The following is an 11,930-nucleotide window of genomic DNA, read 5'->3' as shown; positions in this document are numbered from 1 at the left end:
TGTCGTGCTGCATTCACTGACACCACGTAAACTACAGAACTTACCGACAAGCCAAAAGTACAGCAATACAAAATAGAAAAGGAACACTTTTTGCATACTTTATTAATCCCTGAGGGAAATTCATGAGACTATAGTGCAGAGGTGAGCCGTGCAAAATATGCTGAAACAAATATTCTAATAAATTAATTAGGTAACAGATTGGTTCATTTAAATTAGGTTGTTTTTTACAGTGTTTACATTTAGGCAGTGTGCATAGGTTGATGTCAGATGCGGAGGATAACAATATTTAATCCTATACATGATTAAGTGAGTGACCATAAAATTATGTTAAATAATCTTATTTACATTCACAGTGTTTTTTACAGGGATTTTCCTCAGTGTGACAGCTTGGGCAAAGAAACTGATCTTGTGTCTATTCGTTATGGCGTACAGTGATCAGTGATCAGTAACGCCTGCCTGAGGGAAGGTCTTTGAACAGTTTGTGTCCGAGCTGTGAGGGTTCTGTAGTAATGTTACCTGACTGTTTCCTGACCCTGGACCAAAGCTCGTTTAGTACCAACAAAATGAAACTGTACTTTTCTTGTTAATCCTTAATCCTAGACTGCTGGATCTATTCCCAGGAAGTTTTTCCTTTAAAGACACACCAGCTTACTAAAGAAACTTAAGTTAAAAGGTGTGGCTCAAAAAAAAAGAAAGATAAGATGGTTCAGTCAGTTGTGAATGTAGCCTATTTATTGCTTTTTAACCATCATAAATCCAAACTAATATGAAGAACTATCTGATAATGAGAACAGCGTCTTTGCACTACAGTGACTCTTTGTGAGTTAACAAAGGCCTTCATTGAGTTTATCAGGAGTATGCCTAACGGCTGTTTCAGTTTTTCTTTTTTAACTCGTTCAGTTTTTCAGCATGTCGAAAGGTTCAATTCTAACCACTCATGCTAACTTTCCACTCAGAGTATCTCAGTGTTTCCGGGAGTACTTGAACACATCAGCAGACCAGATTTGAACCAGAAGAAAAAACGAATCCAGGGCAGCTGCTGAACCACAGCTGCACACGCTCTGATTCAAACCAGGAGGGCGCGTCCTGAAGTGTGTTCCTATTGGAGGAAAAACATCAACAGTTCATATTGAGTTTGTTAACATTAACTCTATCAGAACTAATCCTGAACAATTGAGTGAAAATTAACTTTAAGTAGGCCTACCTGTATCATCTTTGAAAACATGCTACTAAAATCTGATAGGCACACACAAAAAAAGAATGACTGTATTGTTCGTTTTTGTTGTTTTCTCTTGCATTTCCTCCTTTTCTCAAGGCTACCAAGTTCAGCAAGCTGCAAGGATTATAGTGAAAGGTTCCTGTCTCTTTTTTAGACGTCATCCAACCTAAAGTGTCTCAAGAGTCAAGAACAGCAGAATGTCAACAGGAATGTATTTTCAAATCTTAACAGAGGTTTAATCACCTTGCTGTCTCCCAATGTGTTCCCCTTCCTTTTAGGTCCAATCCTCTTTTTCTTTTCTAGCGATGGAAATCACAAACAGACCTAACAGTACATTTATTCAACCTGCAGTGGGCGTGCAGCCAAACTGAAGGTTATGTGAGGTCAAGATGTAGCCATTCCTGCTGCATAGGGTTTATTCTATTGTTGATTCACTACATTAAAGGTCTCATATTCTCCTCCTCTTCAACCAGTTTAAATAAGTCTCAGAGCTCCCCAATACATGTCCGTGAAGTTTCTTGTTCTAAATCCACTCTGATCCTGTATTTGATCATGCCTATAAACCCCTCTATTTCAGCCCTGCTCAGAACAGGCTGTTTCTGTGTCTGTACCTTTAAATGTAAATGAGTTATGTCTGACCACGCCCCCCTTTCTGGAAGGGCTTGGGTGTCTCGGACTTTCTCGCTCCATGCTCTATTGTTTACGGTGAGAAGGCAGACTCAGAGGGCAGAACAAACACCTAGCTGTGGGAGTGTCACCCACCTGGGGGAGGGGTTACTGCCCTTTGTGATGTCATGAAGGGAAAATCTCCAAACAGCCTGTTTGAGCACATTGTTTCTGAAAAGTGGAGCAGGCAAAAGACGAAGAGGATGGACTTTTCTAATCATTGGGGGGGATTGTAGACGGACTAGAGACAAATGTTAGTGTTAAGAAAATCATGGTAAAGCGTATTTTGCATAATTTGTACCTTTGAGGTTTAAAATACTCTTTTTTGTTATAAGATGATGTCTGCATGGGATCTGAGCAGGGATTTGGGATTGTCATGATTCTCATCATGGCAGCCCTCCCTTCTCATTTTGTTGTGTTGTTTGTCATTCCCTGTCTGTTTAATCCTCATGTGTCTCTCCCCTGTCTGGGCAGGGTTCGTGTTCCCAGGCGGCGCCAGGTGCAGCTAGTTGGTCATCAGGATCTCGACTACAAAGACTTCCCGCTGCTTCACCTCGGTGCAAGATTGTTTCACCAGCTCGCATGGTTTGTACTCTCTTGGCTTCTCTGGATGACTAGTTCTCGTGTTATAGCTTGCGTACCTAACCTAGTTTTTCTCCTCTGCCTTGCGCCAGATCGCTGTTCGTGTTTTGCTTCACCTCACCTGTGCTTTTTGGACACCACACTGGGATCACGGACACTGCCACTTGGAACCTCGCACTACCCCTTCCCCTTGCACTTTTGGAGTCACGTTTGGAAATAAACCTTTTTGTAAACTTTATCCTGCCTGTCTGAGTCGTGCTTTTGGGTCCAGAATTTGTACTAACCGTAACAGGGATACATTTAAAACAACCTGCTGAACAATGTTCTTTGGTGAATGCTTTAGTTACATAAATGTGCTTTCACTTTACACATAAATTAATCCTCTGTGCTTTGAAATCGGGAACACTTTGAAACAGTGTTAGTCATTGTGCAATGTTATATTTTCTAAACAGTGTTTGGTTCCTTTTTTGTTCTTTGTGCTGCGTCTTTTGTTTTCTTCGAGGTGATGACAGAGCTTTTGGCACTCAGTGTTTGAAAGAGGGACTCTGAAAGTGTAGCTACACAAAGACACTGTGGGGGAGAAAAGTAGAAAAAGAAAAGATCAGACTCCAATTGAACAACTAGTTTACTCATTAAACTGAAAGATCACATGTTTCTTTAAAATACAGTGCAAGACAGGGTTCATGTAAAGCCTCTCTCATGTTTGCCAAAACAATCTAACAAAAGATCAGAAATGTCAAATTCATTATCAAAATGATGCACTCATCATGTGACTCAAATCACATCTAATGTCAGTGATGGAGGCCTGATAATTAGAGATAATGTTCCTTTTAAGCAGAAATTACATTTATGATTAGGGTTTGTTCAGGTATGGGGACGTGGAGCTGCACACCCAAAACAAAACGAGGAGTCAGAATCAGAGGTTTCTTCTATTTTCTGCATTTCTTTGTCCAAATGAAGAACTAAATGTCATTCTATAGACAATTGGTGTTCATGCTTATCAAGAAACATGCTTATCCTTTTTTATTATGATTTTTGGTCATTCTCTGAAAGACCTTGTCAGTTGTCAGTTTTTTTAATTAGTGAAGTGATCACAGCAAGACGGTTGATTTACAAATTCTTGGCAACTTCTACTATTTTGCATTCAGCTCGCCCACAAGCAGCACTTCTTTCGAGGCTGGTACCTTCAGGTTTTCCATATTCATGGGATCTTTCCGCGGATACACATCGACGGTGCAGAGATTCTGTCAGACGCTCCTCTTTGTCATAACTTAAAGCAGCATCACACTTTGTCAGCTTTCATCTCGGGGGCATGATGGTTCTGCCTCGGTGGCTCTAAAAGCGATGACTAGATGACTTCTGCACTCGCAGGACAATTATGCAGGTTTGTCTTTCCTCCTGCAGAGTAACAAAGTGCTGTGCGTGGCAATCTTTATACAAATAGTACATCAGTCATATCTCTTTGTGCTGTCTGCTTTCACCTATTAGGACTCTATAACCTGCCATTATGTGCAGTTTAAAGAATCTTTATACCAACCTTAAAACCAACATGGAGACATTTTAAGGAGTCCAGGAGTTGGATTAATGTGAAGCCATCTGTTAAATCCAGCCCACAGTTTAAGGCTGCAAATTTTACAATTAAGCCCAAGATGTTTGGAAACCAGCTGCAATTGTATAGCAGTTAGCATCCATCCATTATCTATGCCGCTTTTCCCGTTTGGGGTCGTGGGGACTGGAGCCAATCCCAGCTGACATCGGGTGAGAGGCGGGGTTACACCCTGGACTGTTCTTCAGTCAACCACAGGGCTGACATATAGAGACAGACAACCAGACACACACTCACACATACGGACAATTTAGAGTCATCAGTTAACCTAACAAGCATGTCTTTGAACTGTGGGAGGAAGCCGGAGTACCCGGAGAGAACCCACACATGCACAGGGAGAACATGCAAACTCCACACAGAGAGGCTCCTGTCAGACGGGGATTCAAACCAGGAACCTCCTCGCTGTGAGGCCACAGCACCCCAATGCAGCCTTCAAAATGACACGCGAGGTAGAATGACTGATTCTGTGAATGGAGTCTGGGGGCTGTGAGAGGAGTGATGCAGCTGTTTTTGTTTACTTGAAGGTGCGGTAACACACCTGTCGTATCGTACCGAGTCTATTTCCCAACTCCGTTACATATTTGATATGTACAGCTGGAGAGATAGTCTCTTTACTCAGAGAACCATGGTTACATATAGTAACGTTTGTTTCAGCATCTAGTTGCTGTATATGCTTCATTTAGAGACTTTTTTTAAAGGTTTATTTTTTTTACTGTCTACCTTTATTTAGAGAGAGGACAGTGGATAGAGACAGAAATCGGAACGAGAGAGTTGGGAATGACAGGCGGGAAAGGAACCACAGGTCGGATTTGAACCCGGACCGCCCGCCTGGAGGACCACAGCCTCCGCACGTGGGGGCTTGTGCACTAACCACTGCTCTACCGGCGCCCCCATGGAGAGCCTTTTTAAGAATAAGTCTTCCACAGCTGATCGTAAAGAACACTTGAGTTTTATTATTACAGCTTGGGTTCACAGTCTTAGTTACATTAAAGTACTCAATCATGTTCATCCAAGAGCCTTTATTTTTCTTTCTTTGCCGTTACTCATGTTAGCTTACAGTGATACCACCAAATCTCCACACCACAACACGCTTCATGTTTAATGGAAACAGCTTCCAAAAAAAAAAGAAGGAACCAGTACTTTAAATTTGCATACTTCCAAAGAGTGTGGACATCAAACATCATTAATCAAATCATCAATCACATTTTCGGGCCAACAGTGTTCAAATAATGAAAACCTGTCAAACTGTTGTGTTTGTATAAATCATTGTTTAGTTGATCTATAAATGGCGACACACACACATACAAAATAAATAGATTTTTTAAAAAGCGTATAAATACTTTACATCGTCACAATACATTCTTTAGCACAGCCATCCTGTATGCTTCAAATGTCTCTGATTCAAAGGAAAAACATCTATATTATATATTAGATATATTTTAGAGCTTTGGGGCTAAAACTAGGAAGCCCTCTGAGGACATTCACCCTTAGGCCCCGTGTCCACCACGCGTTTGTTTCTGAACGCCAGCGTTTTTTTTTCAATTGGTTTCAATGAGGAGTGAGCGTTCACAGCAGCAGGCGGATGCTGGGAGAAAAAGGGGAGCGCCCAGCATCTTTTTTCCGAGCGCTCCTCTGCTTTCTTTATGCGGCCGTTCTGAGCACTTGAGTTGAAACTCTTTCAACTTTTCAGAAAGGGGCTTTTTTACTGTAAAACATACAGTAAAAAAGTGATGTCATACAGCGGCCGTTGTCCACAGACGGTTGTCATAGAGATAGAACGGACGTGCAGCGCTTTTCTGCCTGGAAAAAAACACCAGGTGGACATTACATTTTATTTTACTACATTTTTCTATTTTAATAGTTTCTTGTCGTTTTCTCGAGATCTTGACTCGTTATTTTGGGATAACCACGCTGGTTTTACCATGATAACTGGTTAAATTCAGTCTCTTGCTCCAAATGTCAATAAATGAAGTCGTTATCAGGGGGAAGCTTGTGTTGTTATCTCGAGATAACAACGTTAATACGTCAAGAAAAACAGAGCGAAATAAAACGTTTGGATTTATGACCGCTCAGGGCTTCCGTAGAAAAGAACTGTAAATGTGAGTTGGCTTCAGATATTTGTTTTTGTTTTTCCTTATTACACACAGATAAATTACCCCAGATAATAAACGGTACTTTACAATTTACAGGAATAGTTTCACATTTGTACCTCCATATGAGAAAATCAAGATGTAATGTATGTGCTGCAGATGGATATCATTTTTTTGTCACTTTAGTGCATTGGCCCTGAGGTGCAAAACACAAACATGTGTACACAGGTGGAGCACCACATCTGGGCTCCACCCTTTACCCTGCAGGGGGGAAGTCAGAGTGTTAGGAAAATGAACTTTTCTTCACGCTACATCAGAAAATAAATACTGAGAGAGCATGACTCTTAAGAACCCAGAGGATGACATGAGCTGGTTTCCTTTTCATCCTCTAAAGCTGATTTAACTTATTTTCATATTTTTGTGCTCTTAAGATCAATGGCAGTGCTTCGCTAAAGGGAATACATGAATACACAGTGTGGCAGTGAATCAAACTTCAAATAAAGAACACATCCTGACTGAACTTGGAACAGAAACGGATCTCTCTCCCTCTCTCTCTCTCTCTCTCTCTCGACCAAACATTTCATAACACCAACGAATACTCAAAATTGTCGCAGGCTTTCATCAGAGGACGACCGGCTCGGTCACCGTTTTGTTTAGTCAGAGAAAGCCGGAGAAAGAAAAATGAACAGACATTTAAACAACTTTAAATGTCTGTTGGTGGAAACCATAGACTGTATAAAAGAAGGACGGCATGACAGCTCTCCAACATTGAAGTCAAAACATTTGGCGCTCCCCCTACTGACAGCTGCAGTGTAGGTCATAGGCCCCGCCTCCTCTAAGTTAACAAATGGGACATGACTCAAACTATAAAATCAAATAAATATTTTCTCTGACGGTTTCTTTATATTTATCTTAGTTCTTATGATGCTGATTTATGTCCAATGTCTGCAAAGTTTACCTTTTCATAAGAATAGGGCGGGTATAACACATTGACTGACAGCTCTGCTGACCAATAAGGCTCCTGCAGCACTGTGTCAGAGTAAAGGAGGAACCATGAGAGGAAACATAACGTGCACTAACCAAAGAGTCATTGAACTCTCTTAGCATGAGTGTCTGCTCCTGTTTACTGTGGAATATCCACCTGATGGATCTGTGATGCCTAATCGGTAAGTCAAAAGTGTGTTTTGGTTAGAGGAAGGGGCGGGACATCAATACTGCAGCTTCATCAACTGATCCCATACTGCTCCAACTCTGGAACCACATGAGCAGTATGTTTGCTCCTGTCATAGGGGGTATTCAGGTTTAAGTTTTTAAGACATTTTTGTGCTGAGGCTTTTTGTACATGCCATCACAATGTGTGCTTTTAAGTGAGTGGGGTCATTTTCCTCTTACAGCGTGCTCTCTCAATTTGAAAGCATCACTCACTATCTCACATTCACCTCCTTGCCCTCACCGTCACTTAAACAGTCACTCCTCAGAGTTGATTTTCTCTGCTTGTGCGCAAACTGTCTGCTTACACTGACTTCCTTTGCTCCAGCGTCAGCCCGTTTTGCTGCAGAAGGAGAAGGGATAAAATGGTAGTGCAGAAATTCAGTGCAAAAAAAACCCAATGTATCTGAGAGAAAGTGCAAGCATAACGTTTGAATACAAACGGAGCAAATTGTAGTGCAAGCAGGAGCTGTTTGAGAGATCTTTATCTTTAGATTTGGAACCATTTAAACTTTGAATTGATAGCTTTACATTATGTGTACTCACAGTTTATATATTTTCTGTTCTGGTTACCTCTGGGATGCATGTTTGATTTTTGAGCAATGGAGAGAGAGCAGGATATGTGTTTTTTTGTGTGGCTGAAATGGAAAAATATGTAAATATGAAAAAAGAAAGTGGGGCAAAGTGTAATGCAAAGAGGCTTAGTGAATAAATTACCACGTACATGAAGCTTGCAAACGTCCACTGAAGCTTCAAATCCTCTGAGGAAATAAAGAATAGCAGCAGAACAAACAACAGGTTCACACAGAGACTTAAGAAACGTCCTCTTAAAATCACGTTTTTGACACATTTGACGAGAGTTGCTTCAATAATTTCATCTCATTCAACCAACTGTAATATAGTTGAATGAAACCTCACTGTAGAATATGAACCTTAAACTGTTTAGCTTTAATATTCCACATGGAAAGATGTGCAATAAATCTATTTTTCTTCACAGTTTACTGTATTTGGGGGGTTTCGCTAAGATATGTGCTCCACTCAATAGCGGCCTTACAAATATCCATGCTGAGAGAAGGAACTTAGCGATGACATCCTCTCTGACAGGCCATGACGTATAACATACCTGATGTACTCAGATGCATTAAAGTCATCAGAAGAAAACAGTCTGAATCCATACTGTGGTGGGGCTCTGGGGACGGTTCAGGGATGTTACTTTGGTTCAGACTTGATGGATTGTCATAACATTTTCTGCAGACATTTATTTTGTCCAAAAGGTTCACTGACTTCAGCACCACCGTGAGGTCGATGATTTTGGTTTTGATTGAAATATCTGGGGATAGATTATCATAAAATTTGGTTAATGGTGTTTTTTCGTCCTCAAACTTCGTCTTGTGCCAGCAGCAGGTTGACATTTTTATTTGCTTTTGCAAAATGTCTCAGTTGAGTAAATGTTAATTTACCGTCTCTACAAACACTGATTAGATTGCCTTAAACTTTGGAACAGAATTGTAATTGAATGTACTTTGGTGATTCAGAGTTTTCATTCAGTGCAAAGATTTTATTTTCCCACTTCATGACCAGACACAAAGTTAGTCCCCATTAGTCCTAACTGTGCTGGTAAATGTTTGCATGTTAAACTAAGATTGTAATCATGATAATCACTAAGTGCTTAACATAGTCAGCCTGTTAACAAGCTGACTGTAGCATTTAACTCAATGCATTACAGAGCTGCTAATTGGCTGTGCAACTTGAAGTGTGTTCAGACCCAAAGCGGAACAAATTTGTTGCATGACGCTTTTAGATATAATCACTGCAAAAAGGCAGATAAACAGCAATTTGCACAGGTAATGCAAATGAGGCAAAAATATGAAATTAGTTGAGTTACATTTTTCCAGGGTGAGGGATAAACTCCTGTTTGGTTGTGTTACTAAAGCATTTTAGCTTTGACGTTCACCACACACCAGATAAGGTTCCAAACTCCACTTAAAAGTAGTCTGCGTGTGAGCATGAATCTTTACTTTATGATGTAGTTGTTTGGAGAGATGGACAGGCGCTTCACAGCTACAACAGAACTCTGGTAGTTGGTGTCCATCAGGGAAATCCTGGTACTGATCCTAGCTAACAGGTCATCATACTGGGACCTGGTACTGATCCTAGCTAACAGATCCTCAAACTGAGACCTGGTACTGATCCTAGCTAACAGATCCTCAAACTGAGACCTGGTACTGATCCTAGCTAACATGTCATCAAACTGGAAACAGCCGGAAAGTTCATCCAGACACAGTTCATGGAGGAGGAGGGAGATGGACCCAGCTTTGTCAAATTCCAGATGTTTTTATGAAACAAGATACGACCACAAACAATATGAAAAATCTACACTGCCTGAGTGACGCCACCCCTTGGTTTCTAAAGAGGCGTTATGAAGCTGAACGATGGCAGTCCCCATATTGGAAGTGCTGACTGCTGTACCTGATCCATCTAGAAACAGACAAAGAGATGTAGCTCAGGGAGGCCTTCAGCCTCCTGGCAAACTACAACTCACCCACTTATCAATCAATTCAGCCATGGCCCTAATTATACACATTTATGCAAAACACTTAGCTCTAATATAATTAAAAATAATTAGTTATGTAATAAATCATCCCCTCCTGTGCAATGTGTACCACTAAAACAATGAGCTCTAATGCCAGATTTTTCTCAGCTCTCATGTCCATTTCTGCCGTAAAATGGGACCTAATGAGTATTCTTTGGCTTTTGCAGCCAGCCTCAGGTGGACGCTTGAGGTACTGCAGTTTTTTTGCACTTCCACAACGGCTTCATCTTTCAACACCAACGGCTGCAGCCTGGTTTTGACACGGTTTGGATTTTTATAGCATCTTGAAAGCCAAAAATTGTGGGTGTTGCGTTGTACTTAACCAAAGAATGAATCTGTTGTCATATTCATGCTGATAATGCAAGACAAGCATCTTCTTGGCTTTTGGTCTGAACACAGCTTAAACCATGAAATTTGGTCTCATAAAATATGGTCTATGATATAATCTTTAGATTAAGCAAATTAATTTATTACTATTTATAAGTCATGGTAGATAATTAGGCTTAGACTGATGGTGATACTAAGCTGTACTTTTACTACAATAAATTTAAAGACAGGCCAACTTAGGAGCTCACAGAAAAATGCACTCTAAGCAAATCTTATCCTTAGTTAACAGTGTTTTGATTCCAATATCAAGAAATCATTGTTTCCCTCCAAACTGTTGTTCATTTCAAGAAAAAAAAAGCTTTCCAGCAGCAGTTGGTGAAGCCAAAAAACACTGAGATAACGAGCCTCAGTAGTTGAAATAAACCTTTCAAGTGAATTCTGTTGAGTTTGAATTAGGTACGCTAAGGAACATTCAAAGTGCTGCATGAGGAAAAAACAAAACAAAAAAAAAGAGCTACTATAAATCCTGAAAGTCTCAGAGCTGAATCCTTGCAGAGCTTTTCTGTCCAAGGTCTTAAACCCAATGATATATCATCTCTAGACACACAGCACGCTCTTTATAAGTCCAGAAGTGTCCCGCAATGATGCAGCATAAAAACAGACAGAGTATTAATCTCTCTGGCCACAGTCCTGACTCCGTTTGTCTTCAGCAGTAGACCGACCAGTAGATCAGGTTGAAGAAGATGTACGAACCAGGAAAAAACATCCGAGAGTATTTGTCAATAGCGTGTGTGTTCTGGATGATGTTGAGGGCACGAATGCTCTTCTTCTTCTTGGTGTTGGTGGACTCACTGCTCACTGACAAGTGGACCACCATGTGTTCAGGTTTCTCAGGAACCTCGTGGAGCTCCTCCTGCTCCTCCTCGGGCAGCGGCTCCTGGGTGTATCCAGCCAGGCTGTTGGTGTCAGCCTCGCTGTACGTACCATCCAACATGGTCATGGTTCTCGTTTGGGACATACCACAGGTGCAGGGCAGGGACTGTCAGGGAGAAAATACAGTTGAAAAAATAAAATCAAGAATACAACGCATTGAAAAGCCTTGTTCTGTTCTTCCCCCAAAAAATCAACTATAACTTTAACATTAACTCACCCTACTGGACCACACTCCGTCCAGTAGTCCAGTGAATTCTCAGAGTTACACTGTAGATTAAACCAAATTTAGGAATATTTTCTTCTATTTTAGATTCTGCCAAATGGAAAGTGTGATATCATCAGCATACGGTACTATTCCAATCTGACGGTATTGGTACAGACATAAACTACACTAAAAGGAGACTGAATTAACACTTGGTGTTACCTTGCCGAACAGCAAAGACATCCTCGGGTTGGAAAGATGGAGCTCAATTAATCTTTTTGTGAACAGCTAATAGTCCAACCAATATATATCTTTTCAGGAAGAAGATATGAGTACAGAACAGTTTTAGCAGAACCAGCAGGGGTTGACTTTTGTAGATCCGACCCTAACCTTGGAACAGTTATTGAAAATAACTAAAAGTTAAAACAGGAAAATGTGATGGCTGATATTTGTTGCTCACTTTTTATTTTTCGTTAAAAATTGTGATAGTTTGGAATCAGAGT

General features: G+C 40.7%; 1 protein-coding gene across 1 annotated transcript in view; it reads right to left on the bottom strand.

The window, feature by feature from the left end:
• Positions 1 to 4,965: 4,965 nt before the first annotated feature.
• gabrr2a (gamma-aminobutyric acid type A receptor subunit rho2a) overlaps positions 4,966 to 11,930 on the bottom strand; it is a 49,152-nt gene continuing 42,187 nt past the window's right edge. Inside the window, exon 9 of the mRNA XM_061063191.1 lies at positions 4,966 to 11,331. Within this exon, the coding sequence (XP_060919174.1) occupies positions 10,999 to 11,331 (333 nt within the window). The 3' untranslated portion in view covers positions 4,966 to 10,998. The remainder of the gene's footprint in view (positions 11,332 to 11,930) is intronic.

Source organism: Labrus mixtus, chromosome 18 (assembly GCF_963584025.1).
Source record: "Labrus mixtus chromosome 18, fLabMix1.1, whole genome shotgun sequence".
In the NCBI taxonomy this organism is placed as follows: Eukaryota; Metazoa; Chordata; class Actinopteri; order Labriformes; family Labridae; genus Labrus; species Labrus mixtus.
Note: the sequence above shows the minus strand (reverse complement) of the source record. Positions and strands in the feature narration are given on the sequence as shown.